Genomic DNA, 25,996 nt, shown 5'->3' with positions numbered 1-25,996 from the left:
GACTGGTGGAAGCTAAAAAGATGAAATTCAGGCTGTTGATCTTTTTTTTTCTTTTCTCTGAGTTTTCTTATGTCAGTGCTGGTCCCTAGTTCGTTTGTTCCCTCCTTCCCTCCCTCCCTTCCTCCCTCCTTTTCTTCCTTCCTCTGCCCCCACTCCTGCTTTATTTTTATGAGACAGAGTCTTGCTGTGTTGCTCAGGCTGGAGTGCAGCAGTGCTGTCATGGCTCATGCAGTCTTGGCCTCCCAGGTTCAAGCAATCCTCCCACCTCAGCCTCCTCAGTAGCTGGGACTATAGGCATGTGGCACCACACCCAGTTAATTAAAAAATTTTTTTGCAGAGATGGGTCTCCTTATGTTGCCGAGGCAGATCTCAGACTCCCTCCTTGGCCTCCCAAAGTGCTGAAATTACAGTCATGGGCCACTGTGCCCAGGCTTTTTTTTTTTTTTTTCTTCTTTATCTACTTTTCGTAGGAATTGGATAGATGAGGATAGACCCAGGAAATGAGAGTGGAATTTGAAAAAGAAAAACAGAGTAAAATGAAAAGTTAAAAATAAAAAAGTTTACTCCTAAATATTTGTGCGAAACTCAGGCTGGGGGAATAGAATATAAAGGTACATACAAATAAAACGGAGTGAAGTGCACTTATTTATTGAATCCTGTTGTGAGAACTTAGGAAAAGAAACTAAGGAAAATCTGAAATTCTCCTGAGGAAGGTCCAAGAAAAAACAATGCTGGAAGTGAAGTCAGAGAAATGACATCAGGATATTAGACATCAGGAGGAAATTTCTATTCTGATTCTAGTACCAAGGAAGCCATGAATGCTCTTTCCTGGAGCCTTTCAGCATTGAGAGTTATTCATCTGCCAGGACTGGGGAAGGGGTAACTTTCCCACACCCCAGGTAAAGGAGCTGTCCTTTCAAGGCCTTCCTGCTAGACAGACTGTGCCTGGGCCAGCCTGGTTCTCCCAAGTGCCCTCACCATGGCCTCCTTCATTTCCTTGTTGTGGAAACTGTAAATGATGGGGTTGCACATGAGGGTGATGATGGTGTACAGGAGGGAGAAAGGCTTGTCTTTGTCAGGCCTGTGTGTTCTGTGGGGGTTCATATAAGAGAACATAACTGAGGTGTAGAGAAAGATGACCACAGTCAGGTGAGAGGCACAAGTAGAGAAAGTCTTCCCCAACTTGAGGAGGAGGCTCTGCTGAGGATGGTGGCCAGGATGCACACATAGGAAGTGCCAATGAGGACCATGGGGCTGAGCAGCACCACGATGGCATCGGCAAAGATTGCCTTCAGACTAAACTGAGAGTCCCCACAAGAGAGGCTGATCACTATGGGGGCCTCACAAAAGAAGTTTTTTATGTGGTTGTCTCTGCAGAAGGGCTTTTGGAATGATATATACTCAAGAAAGATGCCATTGATCAGCCCAAAGAACGAGGCAGTTCCCACGAGCCTGACACAGACCTTCTGTCTTATGATCTGGACATAGCTAAGTGGGTAGCAGATAGCAACGTAACGGTCATAGGCCATAAAAGCCAAGAGGATGCACTTAGCTACGCCAACGCAGAAGACAAAGTACATCTGGGTCATGCAAGATACAAAGGAGACAGTATGGTTCCTGACCACGAGGTGGATCAACATCTGTGGGATGGTAGTAGTGATGAAGCAGATATCCAGGAGAGACAGATGGCCAAGGAAGAAGTACATGGGGCTGTTGAGCTTGGGACCTGTCCAGGTGATGGAGATGATGAAGCTTTTCATGGCCGTGGCGAGACTGTAGAGGGCCAAGAAGATGGCAAAGAGCAATGCTCGTTGAAAGTGGAGCTCTGCTGAAAGCCCATAAGGATAAATTCCATCACTGTGCTGCTGTTCCTTAGCATCTGGGGCCTGCTTGAGGAGGGAGGATGGGAAAGCACAAGGGTATAGTTGTGGGGTAATAGAAGGTACTCACTTGGTCTCAGAAGCCCAATTATAAAACAGGATGGATGAGTGGTGGTCAACCTTTTGGAACTTAGTAAACTCTAATAATTTGACAGTGTTATGGGGTGGTGAAAATGCCAGGGTCACCACAGGCTGCACACATAGACTCATAATATCAAAACATAAAGAAAGTACTGGTTATAATGTGCTTTATTCTGGTTTGATCAGGCATCAAGTGAAGTATTGCACCTGCTCCGGATCCCTCAATATTGAAGGATTAGCCACTAACCAGGATGTGTTCAGAAGTGAAAAAATAAGATACTTGGGTCTGGTACCCATGCCAAATGAGGAAAAGTTTTAGGAATTGAAGAATTGAGTGTGTGAGGGAAAGGGATGGTGGATATCAGCTTCTAGAAGATCATTTTAGGAAGCACTTGAGATATTTAAAGGTGTATTTTTTCTAGAAGGAAAAAATGCTCAGTCTCTGTGTACCTAATTTAAAATGATGAATGGGTTGAAGTTTCAAGGAAAATAAAAACACTGTAATCCTCAGGATTGTCCCTCAGCTAACAGTGATTTGCACTTTTTTGGAGACAGTCATATCAAGCACTTCCCAGTTACCCACTTCTTCCCAGGTTCACTCACCAGCAGTTGCTGCTCCTACCGCCGCCACCCATGCTATGCACGCTGGAGCTGGGGGCTAAGTGGGAGATCATTCATGCGTTTCTAACAGGAGACAGTTTTCCTTCTGGGGTTGGAATTTACTGTTACACACAATTTGGTGGAAAGGATCCAACCATCCCTGTGCGAAAAGGGAAGCTATAAGCAGGGCATAAATCTAGCTTTTCTAGAATGGACCTTCAGAGAATTTTCAACTGTCCCTTTGTCTCTGGCAATAAATCTTTTTCTTTTTCCATTTTCAAAGAGTGAGCAGTTATAATTCTTATGCTTTTGTCTCTCTATTGTAACTTTTAGGAAGTTGTTATGTTCATATTATCTCTGTCTTGTACTTTTCATCTTCTTTTGGAATTAGGATGTATCAGATCCCTTCCACTTTCAGATGCTTATACTTTTTTTTTTTTAACTTAAAAAAATTTATACAGATGGTGCTCACTATGTTGCCCATGCTGGTCTTGAACTTCTGGCTTTAAGTTATTCTCCTGCCTTGGCTTCCCAAAGTGCTGAGATGATACGTATGAGCCACTGAGCCCGGCCTCACCTTCAGATGCTTGTAGATGATAATTATATTTCTGCTTAACTTTCAGTTCTGCCAACCATTCTTTTTCATTTTTCCTCTCCTACTCCATTTTCTACACACTCTCACTCTGCCCTCTATTAGTCTTTTTTCCTATTTCAATCTACTTCCCATCCTCATTATTCTTTCTCTCCTTTTCCCATTTGTGGTGATGGTTGCCTGCCATTTATCTTACTCTAATTGAACTCCCCTGTTTTCTCCATGTCTCTCAATCTCTCATATTCTCTATCTGCATTTAGAGGTACCTACCTTATCGCTGCCACTCCTTGCAGCTCTAGATTCCCTCTAGGTATGATTTGATGTTAGGTCAAAGTAGTATCTGGGCAGTAGGCCATTCCCATCTTCTTTACTTTGGGATACGTTTCTTGTACCTAGAACTTCTCTTGGAGGCCCAGAAAAGGAAGGGAAGGGCAGAGAGCACCGTTTAAGATGTTTCTTGGAAGCCTGTGCTCAATGGACATGTTGGGGCTTAGGTCAAAGTCTGGGCAAAACAAGTCAGTGACCTATGTTCTGAGTAGCCTGGGGTTTGTCTAAGAAGAAACTGAGGTTTGACCTGAGGAATTACTAGGGCCTACTGGAAGATAAATGTGTACCTGTGGTTCATTGCACCTTGTTAGCTACCATTAAAGGTTAATTAATGTTTGTCTAAATCAATGGGACAGTATCATGGAAATTACATCCTACCTCATTCTGTTGCTCGACTGATAATGATGTTTGTCACTGAATCAAGTAACAAGTAACAGAAAACATCTCATAGCGTTTGAAGAGGAGCTGGTCCAGGTAGGATCATCTGATCTGGCAGGCCACTCTGGAAGAGAAGGTGTGTTTGCTGACTTTGTTAGTTATTTGACATCTATACTATTAGAGATGAATGTCTACTTAAATGACGTTGATAGGTTTCATATGTATACACTTTATAGTATAGGTGTGAAAACTTACATGCCCCTTGAAGGAGTGAAAGATGTGCCATCCCCAAATATGCCAGACTGGTGTATTGATTATTATTATTACTTTGAGATGGAGTCTCGCCCTGTCGCCCAGACTGGAGTCCAATGGTTGTGATCTCAGCTCACTGTAACCTCCACCTCCCAGGTTCAAGCAATTCTCCTGCCTCAGCCTCCTGAGTAGCTGGGATTACAGGTGCACACCACCACGCCTGGCTAATTTTTGTTTCTTTAGGAAAGATGGGGTTCACCATGTTGGCCAGGCTGGTCTTGAACTCCTGACCTCATGATCTGCCCACCTCAGCCTCCCAAATATTTATTTTAAGTTAAAAACATTGAAAAAGTTGTAGTCTCAGAGCTGACCTATCTCTTACATCGGGCCATAAAGACTCCACTGGGAGGGATACTTCCTTCATTCCAGGGTGAAAAAATAGCCCTTATTATCAGAGAGTTAAAGACTGCAATAAACCTAAATAAACATACTGAACAAGGTAATCCACCTTCCACCTGCTTCACCCCCCCCACCCCCCGCCATATATCTGGTACATTTTACTGCCCCTGGCCAGGTTTTCTTTGTCCTGTCATTTCTTCTCAAAATCACTGCTCTTTGCCTAAAATAATACAAAACTCCTTGCTTTGAACACTCTTTTGTAAAGATCCTCATGTATATGTAAAACTAATACAATTTGTATACTTTTATTAATCTGCTTAAGAGCCCACTACGAGCTAAAAGGAGGGTTAAAGGTGATCTCTGGCTCCCTGACACCCCATATGCCATTTGCTAAAAATCTAATTCTGCCCCATCTTTTTCAGATGGTATATTTGGAGTTTCTCAGGCTTTAAAAATTCTGTCTCAGTGCTAATGAATTCAATTTTAGCACCTTGACTTGAAAATGACGTGCCCCCACCCCCTTAGCAGAAGAAATACCAGCAAGAAAATAAAAACACTCATGCCTTTATTCCTGTAACTGCAGATAAACACGTTATTCTGTAACATAAAATTTGTCCTTGCACATATTATTTCTAACAAAGAATTGTTGAAGAATGGACTTCAGAAATTGTTGCTAGGTCTTCCAAAACTAATCTTGAACTCTAAAATGTAATTTTTATTGGTTGTCTTAATTCATGGCCATGGTAATATTTAAATTGATCTCTGTTTTCTGAAAGATAGACAGTATATACTTATGAATTTTCTTTGTTAAAGTGGAAGAGGATCATGTTTTGTTTGTTTTTATTTTTTATTTATTTTTATCACAAATGCAGAGATAAAATAAAAAGCCAACCATGTCCTTGGGTTTCCTATTTAAAGAGTTGAGGGTCTTGGCCTGGACTCGGACAGGATTGACTGATTGATAGCTTTTTCTCGATTCCACGGGTGGTGGTGGTACATGGCCCTTCTTGGTTGGTGGAGTGATTTGTCTGGTTAATTCTGATAACAAATGAGACTCTGGCATGCTAACTAGTTATGTGACCCCCGAGCGAATGCGAGAAAATTTTTGCAATCTATCCATCTGACAAAGGGCTATCCAGAATCTACAAAGAACTTAAACAAATTTACAAGAATAAAACAGCCCCATCAGAAAGTGGGCAAAGGATATGAACAGACACTTTTCAAAAGAAGACATTTATGCAGCCAACAAATATATGAAAAAAATCTCATCATCACTGGTCATTAGAGAAACGCACATCAAAGCCACAATGAGATACTATCTCACACCAGTTAGAGTGGCAAACATTAAAAAGCCAGGAAGCAACAGATGCTGGAGAGGATGTGGAGAAACAGGAACACTTTTACACTGTTGGTGGGAGCATAAATTAGTTCAACCACTGTGGAAGACAGGGTGGTGATTCCTCAAGGATCTAGAACCAGAAATACCACTTGGCCCAGCAATCCCATTACTGGGTATATACCCAAAGGATTATAAATCATCCTACTATAAAGACACACACACACATATGTTTATTGTGGCACTGTTCGCAATAGCAAATACTTGGAACCATCCCAAATGCCCATCAATGATAGACTGGATAAAGAAAATGTGGAACATGGAATACTATGCAGTCGTAAAAAGCATTAGTTCATGTCCTTTGCAGGGACATGGATGAAGCTGGAAACGATAATTCTCAGCAAACTAATACAAGAACAGAAAACCAAACACCACATGTTCTCATTCATATGTAAGAGTTGAACAATGAGAATACATGGACACAGGGAGGGGAATATGACACACAGGGGCCTTCTTGGGGGTGGTGGGCTAGGGGAGGAGTAGCATTAGGAGAAATACCTAATGTAGATGACAGGTTGATGGATGCAGCAAACCACCATGGCACGTGTTTATGTAACCAACCTACACATTCTGCACATGTACCACAGAACTTAAAGTATAATAATAAAAAAAAGAGTCGAGGGTCTCTAATCTTTCTTAAGTTAACAGTAGTTTACAAAGTAGCTCATGTACATTGCAGCATTTGACTCTCCATTTTGTTATTGTATCTTAATGATGTGATTTAATCTCATTGAAGAACCTTTGATAAATTATGTTGGACTATGTAGCTGAACACAGTGTGGCAAGGAGAAAAGAATAGGGAATGAATTTTCAGCTTTGGATCTAACCATTTTAGAACCATCTGCAGGCAAAATCAAAATGGCCCAACAGTTCCAAGAGCCTCTCAAAAGAGCGGTGATGGGCACTGGGGGAGCCCCAACATGAGACTGGAAGTAGAACTGTTTTAATTATGATATTCCTGGTTAGGCATAGACTTCATGAATTAGGAGAATAAAATGCTGGATACTGTTAGGGGTGTGGTAGGGTGAGAAATAACTCCTTCATATTCCTGATGTTTGCTTCTTTTTGAAGGGAATTGTAATAACATAATGCTCCTGACCTTTCTCTTCTCCACAGGAGGTGGAGTGGCTTACCTGATTGGTGATTTTAGAAGGAGAAACTGAGTACATGTGTTCTATCCCTTTCCTCTCCCCTTCCTCTTGGGAGTGAGTGGACTTTTCCAGGGCAGGCTCTGCCCCTTGTTGGGAAGCCTCTGTTGTTGGCCAGTGCTGCCACTTATGGGGAATACGTCTATCTGTCGGTCTGACTCTGTGCTTCTGTATTAGGAAGTCCATGCTTTGTTATTAATAAATGTGACAGTTTGACCTCCATCTGCTGACTCATTGTCTTGTTTCTCAGTTGATCAGAACCAGATGGGAAGAGTAATATTGTTTACTGGATCCCCTTCAAAGTCCCAAACAATTATAGGTATATTGTGATATTATTATATGTATGGAAATAAAGTTGCAAAGAATACAATAGAGTTTTGGTTATAATTAAACTCAGTTATAATAATGTCTGGCAGGTCCTGGAAGGAAAGAATGCTGGTGATACACATATTTTGCATTCTCAGAGTACAGTGCGGGTGAATTAAAGGACACAAGTCTACATTCCATGACCACAGGAGCACAATGAACAAAGTGTGCTATTGTGAACTAGACTGGTGGGAAAATATCTTATTATAATGTAAGGCTCTGATTCTTGTCATATTTACCTAAGAGGAGCAGAACAGTATTGGATACATTCAACAGCAACAATGTTTCTGTTGTTCTCTTAGCATGCTATAAACACAGGAAATAAAATACATAATACATATTTTATGGTTTATTAATTCTATGGAATCCGTTTTAGGAATGGGGTTAGTGCACTTACATTGTAAATGAACTCACCAACCTTGTTTAAATTATGTAGGGCCTTCTCTTAGAAAGCTTCAGCCTATATGAGGCTTGACTATCTTCTTGTAGGTCTGCTTTAAATAAAATTTGCCTCTCATAATTTCAAACCTTATACCACTTAAAACATGGTTTTATCTAATGCATACTTAAATCTCTTACTTTTTGGATTAAATTAAATCCATTATTTTGCTGGTTGAAGAAACTTTATAGTAGATAAATTTAATGTGGCGTTCACCCTACTAAAAATACAAAAATTCACCGGGCATGGTGGCGTGCACCTGTAGTCCCAGCTATTCGGGAGAGTGAGGCGAGAGAATCTCTTGAAGTCAGGAGCAGAGTTTGCACTGAACTAAGATCGTGCCACTGCACTGCAGCCTGGGTGACAGAGTGAGACTCTGTCTCAAAAAAAAAAAAAAAAAGAAAAAGAAAAAGAAAAAGAAAAATTGAAAGCATTTAGAAGGAAATGTAGGGGGATATCATTATGATTGGGGCAGTGTCTTAGTTTGGGCTGCTCTAACAAAATGCCACAGACTGGGTGGCTTAAACAACAAACACTGATTTCTCCCAGTTCTGGAGGCTAGATGGCCAAAATCAGGGTGTCAGCATGGTTGGTTCTTGGGGCGGCCCACCTCCTGGTTCACAAAGGGCCATCTTCTTATATCCTCACATGGCAGAGAGCAAGAAAGACAGGAAGCAACTCTCTTGTATTCTGTCTCCCCCCTTTTTTTTCCAAGGTTGAGTCCCACTCTGCTGCCTGGGTTGGAGTGCAATGGTGCGAACCCGGCTCACTGCAACCTCCGCCTCCCGGGTTCAAGCAGTTCTCCTTCCTCAGCCTCCAGAGTAACTGGGATTACAGGCACCTGCCACCACGCCCGGCTAATTTTTGTATTTTAGTAGAGACACGGTTTCACCATGTTGGCCAGGTTGGTCTCGAATTCCTGATCTCGTGATCTGCCTGCCTCAGCCTCCCAAAGTGCTGGGACTACAGGCGTGAGCCACCTCGCCAAGCCCGATTCTTTTTTCTTATTTAAAATTTTACTTTAAGTTCCTGGATGCAAGTATAGAACATGTAGGTTTGTTACATGGGGGATATGTGTGCCATGATGGTTTGCTGCACCTGTCAACCCATCATCTAGGTTTTAAGTCCTGCATGCATTAGCTATTTGTCCTAATGATTCTTTAAAAATTCTCTGAATACTGGCAGTTGGCTCAAGCCTACCAGATTTAGGTCCTGAGTGAGGCTGGGGGCAGGTCTGTACCTTTATTTTTAAATTTATTTAATTTATTCCAGGCTGGAGTGCAAGTGGCATGTTCATAGCTCACTGCAGACTTGAACTGCTGGGCTCAAGTAAGCCTCCCACTTCAGCTTCCAAAGCAATGTGATTACAGGTGGAAGCCACCTGACCCTAGGCCTGTACCTTTCATCCTGTGGACTGTGGACATCAGCCACTCACTCCCGGGTGCTGGCATGGGGTTTAATTTCCAGTGACTAGCCCAGACCCTGCCCACGGGAAGATCTCAGGGGAGGCTGTTGAAGGAACAGCATGCAACTTGCCCACCCGCACACATTCACACAGATGGGGGTGGGGGTTTGAGGAGGTGGGGGGGTTGTGTGGATCAGCTTCAGGTACAGCTGTCTGGTTTCCTATGGGATGTGACCACATAACGGTCAGGCAAGAAGATGACTGAATTTATCTTCTTGGAATCATTGCTTCATAATTGTTGCTTCCCACCATTGGCATTGGAGAAAGGCTGGGCCACAGGAGGCTGGATGAACTTTGTGTTGGCCAGGTAAGCACAACGTCTATCCAGCTGGAAAGTAAGCAGTGAAGGTAGTGGGGAGGGGGTCATGAACCTCACTGGCTTGCCCCAGCTCTGCCTTTGGCCCTGTGGCTACAAAGCTGCCCTACTGCCCAGGAGCAGCCCCCACTGGCAGCTCTGGCCCTGGGGATTTGTGAGTGTTTGGCGGTGGCAGAGTGTGGAGAGGCCAAGTCCACACTGTATCTAACCCAGTGCAGCTCAGGATTCGGCTTCCCCCAGTCCCTTCTTCTCAGGGTCTCAGCTCAGGCCCTCAAGGCAGCAGGAAGATGGGCTCCCCTCACCCCCTAGGTCCCCTGTCCTCCTTTACCCCCGACTTCGGACACAGCTTCACCTAATCCAGCCACAAAGATAGAAGAGGGCAAATCACTCAGGGAGGGAGGCACCTGAGCCCGGGATCTGCCCAGACAAAGCACCCTGTGCGTCTCCCACGGCTTACCACATCTGCCTGGGACTCCAGGAAAGGGCCAGAGGGCGGAAGGTGACACCGGAGTTTCCAGCACGACCTTCCAGGGCCTCCAGGGAATTTCTCACGCTGTGGGGGCAAAGACTGGCTCCCCTGGGGATGTGTGTGTGAGTGTGTGTGCTCCCCAGGGCCCCACGGAGGTCAACGTCCTCTCCATTTAGGACAGCAAGGAGAGAATGGCCTGGAGTGAGGCCCTAGGGTGCTAAAGCAGCACAGGGTATCAGAAACGGGGTCCTGGGGTGCTTAGAAGGGACCGTAGGGAAGACTTGGAGGCTTGCATGCGCCCAGGGCCTCTCCTGCTGGATGGGGCTTTCGGAGGCGGCGATCCCCGAGGTTTCCTTGCTCTAGGGTCGCCTCTTACAACTGCGGTGGTGTGGGGGAAGAGTGAGCAGGGCGCAGTGTGGCAGCCGTGGCACGGTGGGAGCCTCATGTTCACCGGCTCTACCCGCGGGACCAGACCCCTACAGCTCCCCAGCCAGCAGGGCCAGGACGTGCCTCGGGAATCTGGGTGCTCCCCAGGTCCCGGGGCATTTGGGGGCGCCGCACCTGCCAGCGTCTGAGCTCCAGCCCCGGTCCGGGAGACCAGCCCTGCGCACCCGAGTCCGGGTGCACCCGCCCGCCCTGCCGACTGTACCAGCGCCAGGGCCAGGGGCCGCAGGGCCTCGTGCACGTCCGGCCCCGATGCATCATCTTTGTATTCCATCTCTTTCCGCCGCGCCGTGTCGCCGAGAAGCGTTTCATGCCCCAGTGATCCGAGACAGGGTGAGGCGAAGGGGAAGGTTCGGGTGCGCGTGTCCCACAGGCTCAGGTGAGTGCGCGTGCGCCCGGTAGAGGGGGCCATGCGCGCCTGCTGGACGCCGCTTCTGGGACGCGCCCGGGGCTACTCCGCGGCAGAAAGTGTGTGCGGCTCCGCGCAGGCTCGCTGAGGCGCTCGGCTTCGCAGACGGAGCAGGCGGACTCGGCGGGACCGCAGCGCGCTGAAGCAGCACCCTCCTCCCCCATGCCCCGCCCTGGCCAGGTAAGCTGCGGACCCGGGCTGCCTAACTCGCCGGTGGAAGCCTGCGGCCTCGCGCGGCGCCGCAGGGACCTGGACGAGTCGGGGGCGGCGCGGAGGTTGCGGCCCGAGTGCTCCGAGCGCTGCCCTCTGGACGCCACGGGACTGCGGGGCGGCTGTTGTTGGGATCTAGGGGTGCAGCCCGGAGGCCCCACTCCTCTCCTACGGCCACTTCCTCCTCCCACGACCCGCGGGAGGCTGCAGCGCGGACCAGGCGGCGGCTCTCGCATCCCGCGCGGGGTCATCACAGCGACGGGCCACTTGGTGCCAGTTACAGGCGCTGTCTGGTGGGGGTGGGGGTGAGGGGTAGTGGTGGGAGAGGGAGGGCGCCCGCTCGGGTCCCACCGGGCTGGCCGCGCCGTTGGTGCGTTCCGTGGCTGGAGAACCCGAGCCCGGATGCTGTCCCACTTCCCTTTCCTTTTAAGGCTCAGAGGGGAAACCTTCTCAATTAAACACCCCACACCGCATTGCCCCTGGGCTGCAGGCGCCGGGTTGGGTGTGTGCGGCTGGGCGCGGGCTCGCTGAGGAGCTCGGCTTCGCGGACGGAGCGGGCGGCGGCCGGGTGGGAACGGCAGCGCGCTGATGCAGCCCTGCGCCCTGGCCAGGTAAGCTGGGGGTCCCAGGCTGCCTAACTCGCCGGCGGCGGTGGCAGCCTGGGGCCTCCCGCGGCGCTGCGGGGACCCGGATGCATGGGGGCGGCAGGAGGTTGCGGCCCCAGTGCTCCCGAGCACTGCCGTGTGGACTCGGCGGGACTGCGGGGCGGGCGGCTGTTGCTGGGATCGCGGGGTGCAGCCCAGAGGCCCAACTCCTCTCCTATCTGCCCACTTCCATCTCCCACGACCGATGGTTGGGTGCAGCGGGTACTAGGCGGCGCTCTCGCATCCCCGGGTTGGGTAGGGGGCGCCTCGTGGCGAATGGCCACCTGGCGCCGGCTAGAGGAGCTGTCTGGGGGTCTAGGGGAGGCACTCGGGTCCCGCCGCCGGGCTAGGCGGGCCGCTGGTGCGTTCGTTCCCCCGTCCTTGCTTGGTGCTGGCATCAAGTCTCGGTGCCGGGAGGCAACTGGGTTGGGGTAGCCTCTAGGTTCGCTATCCCCGGAGAACCCGAGCCCGGATCTTCGCCCCCTTCCCTTTCTCTTTATAATAAGGCCCAGAGAGAAAAACTTCTCAATTAAAGACCGCACACCTCGTTGCCCTTGGGCTGCAGGCACCGGGCTGGGGGCACGGCGGGGACCTGCCCCTGGGGTGGGCCCCTTCCCCAAGGCAGGCACTGCCTGGCAAGGCTGCTGGTGGTAGATCTGGCTGCAGATGGTGAAGGAGAACATTGAGGACAGTTCCCCCCACTTGGCTGTGCTGAGCCCATCTGGAGTGTTTCTGGTTCTAATCACAAGTGGAACAGTTTCAGTGCAGCTTATATCCACCTCACACACACCATACATATATCATACCCACCTCACACACATATCCCATACACACCACATGCATGCCATAACCACCTCACATACACCACATAAATACCATGCCTATCTCACACACCAGGTGCTTAACCCATATGCACCACACACACACCACACACATACTTCATACACACCATGCACTCTTCACACATACTACACACCACACATACCCCATACACACCACACACACCATACACACCACACACACCTTATACACACATGCCACACATACCACACACACCACATGATACGATACATGCACATCATACACATTTTGTATACACATACACCCCATACGTGCCACACACCTCACACACTTCATAAATACCATACACACAGCACACCACACTCCACATACATATTACATCACCCATACAACACACCACCTTCCACATAGGCAACTTATTCACACTACACAGATATGACACACACCACACAGTATCATATTTACATACACTGTACACATGTAATGCACACCACACACACCCCATACTCACCACACACACTACACGCACCTCATACAACCACACACATTACACACACCTCATACATACTACACACCACAAACACTACACCATGGACACAAAAAATACACACTGAACCCTTCCACACTACATCACACTCCACACGTACCACACACACATCACATTCACATCACAAATACCAGATACCACACACCATACACAGTACACTCCACACACCACACCCTCCACAACACCCCGTCATCAAACACACACCCCCCCACACTACACACTCCCTATCTACCACACCACACACACTATCTCACACACACACCACACACCCCTGCCATACAAACTACTCATTGAATGAAATGGGATGATTTAGTTTTCCCCGAATAAATACTGCCCATCTGTGTGCCCCCGGCTGTCCTGGCTGGCACATCCCCTGATCCCACCCTCCCTTGGGTCAGCACTGCCTCCTGTGTTTCAGGTGTCTCTGGCTGTGCCCTGGGGCGTGCTCACGTCCTGATCACCTGGGATGCTGGCACCTCTGCCCCAGTGGCCACCTTCCTGGAGGAGACTGGCCTGTTTCCCACCTCTCCTGACTCCCAGAGCGGTGGCTGGTGTGGGAAGTCCTGCTTCTTCCCCTTGGTGTCTGCCCTTCCCTGTGGGCTGTGTTCTCCCAGTGCTGATGTCTCCCCAGCTAGAAGAGGAGACCCTCAAAGGCGCCCAGGTGGGTTTGATTATAATGCTCATGAATAATAAAATGCGATTTGGTAAAAGACTCAACTAGTACAAACATCTTTAATAAAGTAAAATGTGCAAGCCCCCTCTGCTCCCACCTCTCTTTCCTCCCCTCCCCTGAGGACGTGGCTGAGAAGCTTTTGGGGGGCTCCCCCTTTGTGTGTGCATTTGCGTCCGTGTATGGGTTGGGGAGTGGGTGTGTATTCTCTAACCATCTTGTAGGAGCTGGAACTGGGATCTACACACGTGTGCTGACTGTAGCTCACTTGCCATTTTCCCTCCAAAACAGGCCTTTAACATCCCTCACTGTAGTGCGTGTTGCCCTGCCTCTTTAAAAACGCTATCGACTCTTGCATCATGCAAACTCTGCCGTCATTTATTTAATCATTCTTTTATTTACGGATACTTAGGTCGTTTTCAGTTTTTTAAAAGATTGCTGCAGTGAAAACCTTCAGCTGTCATTTTTCAAGTTGCTGGTGGAGAGTGGGGTGGGAAGTGCCATCAGGCTGGAGTGGCCCCATGCGTGGCCGGGCTTTGTGAGGTTCTGACTCTGTCTTTCCCAATGTTCCTCCCACCATGGCTGCCTCCAGGAGATGATGGCTGTGTGAGTGCCTGCCATGGCCCGCTGGAAGCATGAGAGCGCAGGGAGTGGCATGTTGGACCATGGGGCAAGGCCGGGCCCTGTGCCCCATGGCCCTGGGCGAAGACATGGAACTGCCCTTGGAGGACTATGGCCTCCTACTGTGGTCAGAGAGCTCCATGCCCGAGGAGTAGAAGTGCCACAACCACAGCCCTGATGGGGACTCCAGGTCCAACTATATGAACAACGCCCCGGAGGAGGAGGACCATGACGAGGGCCTCCCCGAGGAGGAGGGCATCACCTACTACATCTGCTACAGCCCAAGGACAACAGCTACCTGAAGGGCATGGACTGCAACGGGGATGAGTACCTGGTCCATGGCACACATCCCGTGGACACCGACAAGTGCAGGAGCATCTACACAACATGCCTCGTAACTGGACCAGTGAAGAGCTCAGCCCCCGTTAGAACTGCAAGGCACCCAGTCCCTCTCACCACCTCACTTCAGCATCTGCAGGGGCTGTACCAGGAGGTCCCTTGCTCTCTGGCCCCTCTGCTACCTTCCCTGGGACAGGAGAGTCTTACTCTGGGACAGGAGAGGAGTGGCTGGACTTGGCAAGCCTGCACCCCCACGGCCACTGTGCTGAGGGCAGCCAGGACTACCCGGACGGCCACCTGCCCATCCTGGAGGACAAGCCCTCTGTCCTGGAGGCCCATGACCAGGAAGAAGGTGGCTACTACCGTCCCAGCAAAGAGGGCTACCAGGACTGCTACCCCACAGAGGCTAGCGGGAACACCGGCGCCTCCCACTACTACCTGAGGCATGGGACGGGGACTTGGAGGACCAGGAGGAAGACATTGACCCGATTGTGGCCGAGATCAAGAGGAGCCTGAGCATGACCAGCATCACCAGTGCCAGTGAGGCAGCAGAACTATAAAATGTTGCACAGGAGTGACAAACTCTAAATTCAGAGGAGTGGGTACCTCTAGGGATGGGTAGAGGAATAAGCCTGTGGGGGGAGGTTCTGGGGCCTTTATTTCATACATAAGTTTGTTTTAGTTCATGAAACAAGAAAAAGTCTGAAGCAAGTACCGCTACATATGAGTATGTTCTGATAACCTCAGAGAGTGGTACCCAGGTGTTTGGCATATGGGCTCCTACAGATTTATATATGTTTGAAATACTTACTTTGAAATATTTACTTACTTATTTTGAAATATTTATTTATTTATTCATTCATTCTTGAGATGGAGTCTTGCTCTGTTGCCCTTGACTCACTGCAACCTCTGCCTCCTGAGTTCAAGCAATTCTCCCACCTTAGCCTCCTGAGTAGCCAGGTTTACAGGCGCACGCAATCACGCCAGCGTAATTTTTGTGTTTTTAGTAGAGACGGGAATTTCACCATGTTGACCAGACTGGTCTTGAACTCCTGACCTCAAGTGATCCACCTGTCTCAGCCTCCCAAAGTGATGGGGTTATGGGCATGAACCATTGCACCCTCCTGGAAGTATTTGATAATACATTTTATTTTGTTTTAAAGAGTGTCTTTTGGTGAGTATGCCCAGGAGGAGGATGGCTGTGGAGACGGGCAGGCACCCTCCCTGGTATTCACCCGGCCCCTTGTCTGGCCTGGTCAGGCCCCAGCTGCAGGCCAAGCGATTGTCCATGGGTCAGACAGGCTGACATCATGCACCCACTGTGATATTAGAAGTAATATCTGCTTAAAATATTATGAATAACATTTCTGAGTATACACACGTGGTGGACACCAGCTTCGATATTAAAGTAATATCTTTCTAAGATATAATAAATAATGTCATAGGGTCTTAAACATAATGTACACCATTATTTATACATTATTTATATATAAAATCAGCTTTGATATTAAAGTAATATCTTTTTAAGGTATTATAAATAATGTCATAGGGTCTTAAACATAATGTATTAGGAGTAATATGTTTAGTTCACGAAACAAGAAAAAGTCTGAATGTATTAGGAGTAATTAGGAGTAATGTATTAGGAGTAATATGTTTAATGTCATAGGGCGAGTAATGTCACCCTGGCCCCTCCGGATATTACGAACCCCATGGCTGCCTGCAGCTCCCTAGCCATAGGGCGAGTAATATCACCCTGCCCCCTCCTGGATATTACGAACCCCATGGTTAGGGAGCTGCCTGCAGCCCACAAGCCATAGGGCGAATAATATCACACCAGCACCCCCTGGATATTATGAATTGGATATTACCCACACTGGTTATTTAGAAAATTTGGAGTAATATGATACTAGGAACCGTATCATAGGGAGAATATAACGTTATTCTGTTTCTTTTTTGATATTAGGCACAATAACACTAGTTGTAGTTCTTCCTCTGTGACACTGACAGAAATATCATCCTCGTCCCCCTTGTTTTTAGAATTGAAATCACAGGGGAGTTTCACCCCATGCAGTATTTAATATAATTTTTTTTTGTGGACGTTAGTCACAATATCACAATGTGGTATACACCTCTTGCCATATTGAGAGTATTACCATATGGGCAGTAATATCATCCTCTCCTTCCCTGGATATTAGGAACAATATCACAGGGCAGGTGTACAGCCCCGGCCACATTGGGAGTAATATCATCTCTCATCCCCTAGATATTGGAATACATATATCACAGGGGGTTTGTATGCTTCCTGAGATCTTTGGAATAATATCCTCTCCATTTTTGGATATTAGAAACAATCTTACAGTGGTGGTGTACACTTCCTGCGATATTGAGAGTATAATCATCCTCTCTCCCCCGGATATTAGGGACTATATCACAGAAGCGTTGTACACCGCCTGTGATATTGGAACAATATCACAGGGGCATGTAAACTTAATGCAATATTGTGAGTAATATTATCCTCTCCCCCCTATTAGAAACAATATCACAAGGGTGATACATCCCTTGTGATGTACATCCCTGGGTATTAGGCCGGTATCATGGCGGGGGGGCTGTACACCTTCTAGGATATTGGGAATAATATCATCCTCTTTCCCCCTGGATATTAAGAACAATATCACAGGGGGATGGAGGAACAGTATTATAGAGGTGATGTACAGCCCCTGCGATATGAAGAGTAGTATCCCTCTCTGCCCTTTTAGCTATTAGGAACAACGTTAAAGATGGTGTGTACACCACCAGCGATACTGGGAGGAATATTATCCTCTACCCCCCAGATACCAGGGAAAATAGCCCAGCATGGGTGTACAATTCTTAACAATATTGGGAGTGATATTATCCTCTCCCTCCACATATTAGAAACACCACCACAGGGGGCGTGTACACCCGCTGCGATATTGGGAGCAATATAATCCTCTCCCTTCCTGGATATTGGAAGAAAATATCACAGGGGAGCATACACCTTCTGTGATATTGGAAGTCATATCATCCTCTCCTCCTCTGGATATTAGAAACATTGTCATAGTGGGGGTGTACATCTCCTGTGATATTAGGAGTAATGTCATCCTCTCCGCCACCCCCGCCTCGGATATTAGGAACAATCACAGGGGTGGGGTTAACACCCCTGTAATATTAGGAGTAATATTATCCTCTTCCCATGTAGATATTAGGAACCATATCGCAGAATGGGTGTACACCCTCTGAGATACTGGAATTAATATCGTTCTCTCCTGGATATTAGGAACAGTATCACAGGAAGGTGTACACCCCCTGTGATAATGGGTGTAATATTATCTTCTTCCCCCCTGGTTGTTAGGAGCAATATCATAGAAAGATGTACACCTGCTGTGATTCTGGGAGTAATGTTATCTTCTTCCTTTCTGGAAATTAAGAACAATAACACAATGAGGGGGTACGCACCCTGCAATGTTGGGAGTAATAGCCTATTTTGGTCCAGTGAGGTGGCTCATGCCTGTAATTCCAGCACTTTGGGAGGCCTAGGCAGGTGGATCACTTGAGGTCGAGAGTTTGAGACCAGCCTGACCAATGTGGAGAAACCCCATCTCTACAAAAATACAAAAAATTAACCGGGTATGGTGGCTCATACCTATAATCCCAGCTACTTAGGAGGCTGAGGTGGAAAAATCATTTGAACACGGGAGGCAGTGGTTGCAGTGAGCTAAGATCACACCACTGCTGCACTCCAGCCTGGCGACAGAGCAAGAGTCTGTCTCAAAAAAAAAAAAAAAGAAAAAAAAAGATATTTATGAATAGTTTCCAAACTTTGGAGGGATCAAGAAGGGAGAGGAAAAACAAACACTTCCACTCACCTTTGTTCACAAAATTGTGGTTTACCAAATCAGTGTAAATTATAGATGACTTCTAAGAAAGACGTTTCTTAAATCTAGAAAACAAAACAAGTGAAGGGCCAGGTGCGGGGCTCACACCTGTAATCCCAGTACTTTGGGAGTCCCAGGCGGCGGAGGGAGGGGGAATGAGGAGGGGAAGAAGGGGCTGGGGTCACCTGAAATCAGAAGTTTGTGACCAGCCTGACCGACATGGTGAAATCCCATCTCTACTAAAAATACAAAAATTAGCTGGGCGTAGTGGTGCATACCTGCAGTCCCAGCTACTCGGAGGCTGAAGCAGGAGAATCCCTTGAACTCAGGAGATGGAGGTTGCAGGGAGCCGAGACTGCACCACTGCACTCCAGCCTGGGTGACAGAGTCAGACTGTCTCTGAAAAAAAAAGTAATAAATCAAAAATGTTTTAAATATTAGTTAGAAAAACATTATCTTGAGATTTTTTGTTTTGCTTGATCTCGCTTATCAGTTTTTTGAACCCTTAGGTTTCCTTTTTAGAGTTCTAGAAATTGGTTTTCAGTTCATTGATTTTTATTTTTATTTTTGAGACTTCGTCTCACTCTGTCTCCCAGGCTGGAGAGCAGTGGCACAATTTTGGCTCACTGCAATCTCCACCTCCCAGATTCAAGCTATTGTCATGCCTCAGCCTCCTGAGTAGCTGGGATTACAGACATAAACCATCACGCATGGCTAATTTTTGTATTTTTAGTAGACATGGGCTGGTCTCAAACTCTTGACCACAAGTGATTCACCTGCCTTGGCCTCCCAAAGTGCTGTGATTACAGGTGTGGGACACTGCACCCAGCCCATTGATTTTTAAAAAAGTATTGTATTGAGGGGGTCTAAGTGCAAGTTTCTCACATGCGTGTGTCACATAGTGGTGAAGCTTGGGTAGTTCATTGATGTGAGTTATCAAACCTGTATTCAAGAGGGCTCCTTAGAGTTTTTTCCATAAAAGGCAAATTTGTGGGCAGGGCTCGGTGGCTCATGGCTGTAATCCCAGCACTTTGGGAGGCTGAGGCTGGTGGATCATGAGGTCAGGAGCTCAAGACCGGCCTGGCCAACATGGTGAAACCCCGTCTATACTGCCACCAATTAGCTGGGCATGGTGGCAGTCACCTGTAGTCTCAGCTACTTTGGAGGCTAAGGCAGAAGAATCGCTTGAACCCAGGAGGCAGAGGTTTCAGTAGAGTAGGTGTCCAGCCTAGGTGACAGAGCAAGACTCTGTCTCAAAAAAAAAGAAAAAGAAAAAGAAAATTTGGACTATTGCTGATTACAGATATTTTTAGAGTATAATTCAAAATGGTAACTGTGGGTGATGGAAACAGTAGTTATGATGAGAATTGATGAAAGTTCCCAATTCACAAGAAAATTTAATTTCTTATTTTATGTGCAGCATTTTAAGACAGTAACTGGAATCATGACAGACAGCATCACATCAGGACCACCAGACCATTTTTTGTTTGTTTGTAAGATGGTGTCTTGTTCTATTGCCCAGGCTGGAGTGCAGTGGAGTGATGTTGGCTCACCAGAACCTCCTCTTCCTGGGTTCAAACAATTCTCCTGCTTCAGCCTCTTGAGTAGCTGAGATTACAGGCATAAGCCACCTTGCCCAGCTAGTTTTTGTATTTTTAGTAGAGGTAGGGTTTCACCATGTTGGCCAGGCTGGTCTCGAACTCCTGACCTCGTGATCCGCCTGCCTCGGCTTCCCAAAGTGCTGGGATTACAGGCATGAGCCACCTCACCTGGCCAGGACACCAGACTTTTATAAATTTCATAAAATCTCCAGAAAGCACTAATAACTTTTTTTTTTTTTGAGATGGAATCTCGCTCTGTCACCCAGGCTGGAGTGCAGTGGCACCATCTCCGCTCACTGCAACCTCTGCCTCTCTGATTTAAGCAATTCTCCTGCCTCAGCCTTCCAAGTAGCTGGGACTACAGGCATGTGTCAGCATGCCTGGCTAATTTTTGTATTTTTAGTGGAGGCATGGTTTCACCATATTGGTCAGGTGGGTCTCAAACTCTTTGACCTCAGTTAGTCCACCTGCCTCAGTCTCCCAAAGTGCTGGGATTATAGGCATGAGCGACCATGCCAAGCCATTAATAACATGTTTATACACATATGACTTTAGCAAATATTTAGCATAACAATCAGAATTACAAATCATAACATATTAAAATTGTATAAATGTGTATAATTTTTGGAACATGTATATCAACAATATACCCATAAATGTAACTGAGATGAGATCTACTGTCAACTCGTCTGACAATGCCCTCCCATGCAGTATCACCACATTTGACAATGCCTGCCCATACAACCTGCCAAATAAATCTAGTTATTTAATATCTCTACGAGATCAGAGATACATTCTTTAGACTCCCCGAGGGACACAGCTGAAAAATTCCAAAGTTAATTTTAAACCAAAAATACTTGATTTAGGATTTTGATGCTGGCAAAACCCATCAAAGATACCAAGTTTGAAAACACTTGATCAGAAGAGAATCACAGGTCACTTTTAAAAGAATATTATGACTGGGCACAGTGACTGATGCCTGTAATCCCAGCACTTTAGGAGAACATGGTGAGTGGATCATGAGGTCAGGAGATCGAGACCATTTTGGCTAACATGGTGAAACCCCATCTCTACTAATTATAAAAAAAATTAGCCAGGCATGGTGACACGTACCTGTAGTCCCAGCTACTCAGGAGGCTGAGGCAGGAGAATCACTTGAACCCAGGAAATGGAAGTTTTAGTGAGCTGAGATTGTACCACTGCACTCCAGCCTGGGTGACAGAGCAAGACTCAGTCTCAAAAATAAATAAATATAAAGAATATTCATTTAACCAGAGACTTCAAAAGCAATACAGAAAGTTACGTGGATATAAAAACCTTAACCCTTTAGGCCAGGTACAGTGGCTCACACCTGTAATCCCAGCACTTTGGGAGGCCAAGGTGGATGGATCACCTGAGGTCAGGAGTTTTAGACCAGCCTGGCCAACATGGTGAAACCCTGTCTCTACTAAAAATACAAAAATTAGCTGGGCATGATGGTGCATGCCTGTAATCCTGGCTACTAGGAAGGCTGAGGCATGAGGATCGCTTGAATCTGGGAGGCAGAGGTTGCAGTGAGCTGAGATCATGCCACTACGTTTCAACCTAGGCAACAGAGAGAGACTCAGTCTCAAAAACAAACAAAAAACCTTTAGCCCTTTTAAAGCTCAGTTTTGCTCAGTAATCGGAAAGAATACTTGAATTTAATCAAACACAGGACGAGTGTGTACAGGATTATGGGTGTACACACATGATGACTTTGGTCATATCTCCATTTGCCACCTGATTATGCATTAAAATGGCATATTTACTGACCAGAAAGCCAGTATTATAGGTGGTATCAGAGGCACTCTTGGACTTGAGACAAGAATATGGTTGTGTAGGAATGTCATTGACTGTGTTAAAATTATTCTCCATGGGCTAGAGAACACATAGCGTAGTGTTTAGAATGAGATAGCTTTGATTGGCTGCGAGGTCTCAACACTTACTAGCTGTGTCACATTGGACAAAGTGCTTCATCATTCTGAGACTTAGTTTTTTTTTGTTGTTTGTTTGTTTGTTTGTTTTGAGATGGAGTTTTCCTCTTGTCACCCAGACTGGAGTGCAATGGCACGATCTTGGCTCACTGTAACCTCCTCCTCCTGAGTTCAAGTGATTCTCCCTCAACCACTGGAGTCCTGGGATTACAGGCATCTGTTACTATGCCCAGCTAACTTTTTTATTTTTAGTAGAGATGGGGTTTCACCATGTTGGCCAGGCTGGTCTCAAACTCCTGACCTCAGGTGATTCATCTGCCTTGGCCCTCCAAAGCACTGGAATTCCAAATGTGAACCACCATGCCTGTCCAAGACTCAGCTTTTCAGGGACAAGTAACTATGTCCTTTGAAAGCTTGCTAGCAGGTTTAAATGTAATAATGTGTAGGAATGACTTTGCACCGTGACTAACATGTAGTAACAGCTTAATTAAGTTAACCCTTATTATTATTGTATAAGAATGTAAGTTACAGGAGAGAGGAACCCTGTCAGTTTGTTCTCTGCTATAGCCCAAGACCACGAATCATGGCTGGCATATAGTAGGAATTTATTTATTTTTTCTTATTTTATTTTATTTTATTTATTTATTTAGAGATGGAGTCTTGCTCTGTTGCCCAGGCTGGAGTGCAGTAGTGTTTATTGAGCACCTGCCATGTACAAGGCCTTGTGTGATTAAATACAGTTATTATTAATAATATAAAAATGACAAATCACTGACACTTTTTAGGGGAAAGGTTTTTTTTGTAGGTTTCAGGCACAGAACTGTATATGCAATAATAGTGAAACTGATCCCACAAATTATGACAGAAATGATGATACATTTAAATGAGTTGGATGTTTTAGAGGTATTATCTCATGAATCCTTGACAGAAACTGAATGAGGAATGAAATTTATTGTTCCCATTTCACACAGAAGGGAACTGAGGTGAAGAAGGGTAAAGTAATTTTGTGTGGCATGAAGTAGAATTCCGAAGTACAGGAATTTGAACTTGCTTCTGACCTTTTCTGAGGCCCTCATGCTGTTGACCACTATAGACTCAAGCATTACCTTGTTTTTCCACTCATTCAACAAACATTATTTTTTAATTGTCTAATAGGTTGGCACTCGTCATGAGCTTCTGTTCCTTTTCTGCAAGTGGTGAAGCCCTCTATTGTCCTGACCCCACAGTTCCTGTCCCATGACCAGGGCCACCTCACCAAGGATCTGCAGTATCACATAAAGTCAGTGCCATCCCCCATGCAAGTACCTGAGGAAGGTGAGTGAGTGCAGACAGATGGGGCCTGGCACCCTTGAACAGTTCCTGGTCTCGGATGCCCCATGTCTCACAGGGGGCCATGCTGTGGGAAGCATAGGCAGTGACAGTTCTGGCTTTTTCCTCCTTTTTCCTTCCATGTGTCTTAGGGATGGGGCAGAGTAGTTGACTTATTTGGATAAAAACTGCTATCTTGTGTCAGAAACTCAAAAATGATCACTGCTGGCATATTAACCTAAAGAAAAACAACCAGACAAGTGCCCAACAATACTTAAAAATGTTATTTATTTATTTGAGCCATAGTCTTGCTCTCTTGCCCTGGCTGGAGTGCAATGGTGTGATCTTGGCTCACTGCAACCTCTGCCTCCTGAGTCCAAGCAGTTCTCCTGACTCAGCCTCCCAAGTAGCTGGAACTATAAGCATGTGCCACCACACCTGGCTAATTTTTGTATTTTTAGTAGAGACAGGGTTTTGCCATGTTTGCCAAGCTGGTATTGAACTCCTGACCTCAGGCAATCCTCCTGCCTCATCCTCCCAAAGGTCTGGGATTACAGGGGTGAGCCACTGTGCTTGGCCTAAAGGTTACTTATTATCCTGCAAAATTTAGGATGGGTGTGGTGGCTCTTGCCTGTAATCCCAGCACATTGGGAAGCAGAGGTGGGTGGATCACCTGAGGTTAGGAGTTCAAGAGCAGCCTGACCAGTATGGCGAAATATCATCTCTACTAAAAATACAAAAATTAGCCAGGCATGGTGGTACATACGTGTAGTCCCAGCTAGTCAGGATGCAGAGATAGAAGAATTGCTTGGACCCAGGAGGCAGAGGTTGCAATGAGCTGAGATTGTGCCACTGCACTCCAACCTGGGCACAGAGCAAGACTCTGTCAAAAAATTTTTAAAAAATTAAAAAAATAAAATTATCCTGCAAAATTTGAAAAGGAAACAAAGCAGCTTCTAAACTATTTTTTAACATGACTCATAATAAATAAATTCTATATTACATATATGTGTTCTGTATTTCTGAATAAAAGGCTTAACAAAGTCATATTTACAACATGTAATACATATTTTTTATTCTACTTCATTTGTTTTGAATGCTCTTTGCAATCTACAAAAAGTCCAATAGTAATAATTAAATTGCTCATTAAATTGAGCACTATCTTGTCATTTAAAATGATAATCTCAAAAATGATCTTTTGTTTTTGAGCTAAAAATATTTTAACAATATACTGTTTAAGAGAAAAACACTGGCTATGAAAGAATATACATGATTTATTATTTTTTGAGACACAGTCTCTTTCTGTCACTCAGGTTGAAATCAATGTTGTGATCTCAGCTCACTGCCATCTTTGCCTCCCTGGGTTCAAGTGATTCTCCTGCCTCAGCCTCCTGAGTAGCTGGGATTACAGGTGCACACCACCACGCCTGGCTAACTTTTGTATTTTTTAGTAGAGACAGGATTTCACCATATTGGCCAGACTGATCTTGAACTCCTAACCTTGTAATCTGCCCAATATGGCCTCCTAAAGTGCTGGGATTTCAGGCATGAGCCACTATGCCTGGCCCATAGTTTTATCCTATCTGTTTAAAAATAAAGATTGAAAGATATGCAAATAAGTTTACGTTTCTCTTTTTGTAATACTTTGCTGCGTTGTCTGGGTATTGACAATCAATTTGCATTCTGAAGCTACATGGCTAATGTTGAGTACTCACTGTGTGTGCCCTGGGCTCAGTGCTCTACATGCATTTTTATTTCATTTAATTCTCTCCACAACTTGAGATAATATAGCCAACCCATTTTACAGAGTTGAAACTGAGGCTCAGAGACTTAAAGTTAAATGCCTGAGGTTGCAGTCGATGAGGCAGAGCTGGAACTGAAGCTTACGTGTGCCTGACAACAATTTCATGTTCTGATGGTAGGCTAATTTGCTTCACAGAGCATGGAATAGATGGTGCGTGCCTGCTAGAATGGACTAGGTATCACTGTAGGTAATAAACAGCCCCAAACAATGGAGATTTACAACACTGAAGGCTCTTTATCTGCTCATGCTGCATGTCCTCCATAGCTCTCCTGGGCTCTGTGCTCCACATCCCCTCATCTGCCACCAGAATAAAGGAGCAGCCTCCATATGGGACCTGTCAGCAGCTCTAGGAGATGAAGGAAAGGGTGGCCAGTCCCAATGGCTCCCAACTCCTTTTGCCTCGAGGTAACACACTTCACTTCCACTCACATCTCCTGAGTCAAAGCAAATTCCATAGCTACTTCCACTTTCAAGGGGCCCAGAGAAGAACCTGAAATACTCAGTGGACTCCATTAGGGCTGCCATGCAGTATCAGCCTGTGTGGGAGACTGTGGAGGGGCAGAGGAGGAGAATGGGGAATTGATGGGAAATGACAGCAGGACTGTGTCACTGTGCATTTGCTTAATTCTCTACCAGGTAGAG

At 46.2% G+C, this 25,996-nt stretch overlaps 1 protein-coding gene and 1 long non-coding RNA gene across 2 annotated transcripts; one reads left to right on the top strand and one right to left on the bottom strand.

The window, feature by feature from the left end:
- Positions 1-930: 930 nt before the first annotated feature.
- Positions 931-1,879, bottom strand: LOC105721846 (olfactory receptor 10AD1). Its single transcript, XM_012459055.3, is given in 3 exon segments — positions 931-1,181; positions 1,184-1,816; positions 1,819-1,879. Coding segments are annotated over 3 exon segments (945 nt in total).
- Positions 1,880-11,741: 9,862 nt separating this feature from the next.
- Positions 11,742-25,787, top strand: LOC105721886 (uncharacterized). Its single transcript, XR_001108446.2, has 4 exons — positions 11,742-11,782; positions 13,582-13,824; positions 14,426-15,391; positions 23,398-25,787. It is a non-coding gene; the product is annotated as an uncharacterized LOC105721886 (long non-coding RNA).
- Positions 25,788-25,996: the final 209 nt, after the last annotated feature.

Source organism: Aotus nancymaae, unplaced genomic scaffold (genome assembly GCF_030222135.1).
Source record: "Aotus nancymaae isolate 86718 unplaced genomic scaffold, 86718_ANA_hifiasm-v0.15.2.pri h1tg000092l, whole genome shotgun sequence".
In the NCBI taxonomy this organism is placed as follows: Eukaryota; Metazoa; Chordata; class Mammalia; order Primates; family Aotidae; genus Aotus; species Aotus nancymaae.
Note: the sequence above shows the minus strand (reverse complement) of the source record. Positions and strands in the feature narration are given on the sequence as shown.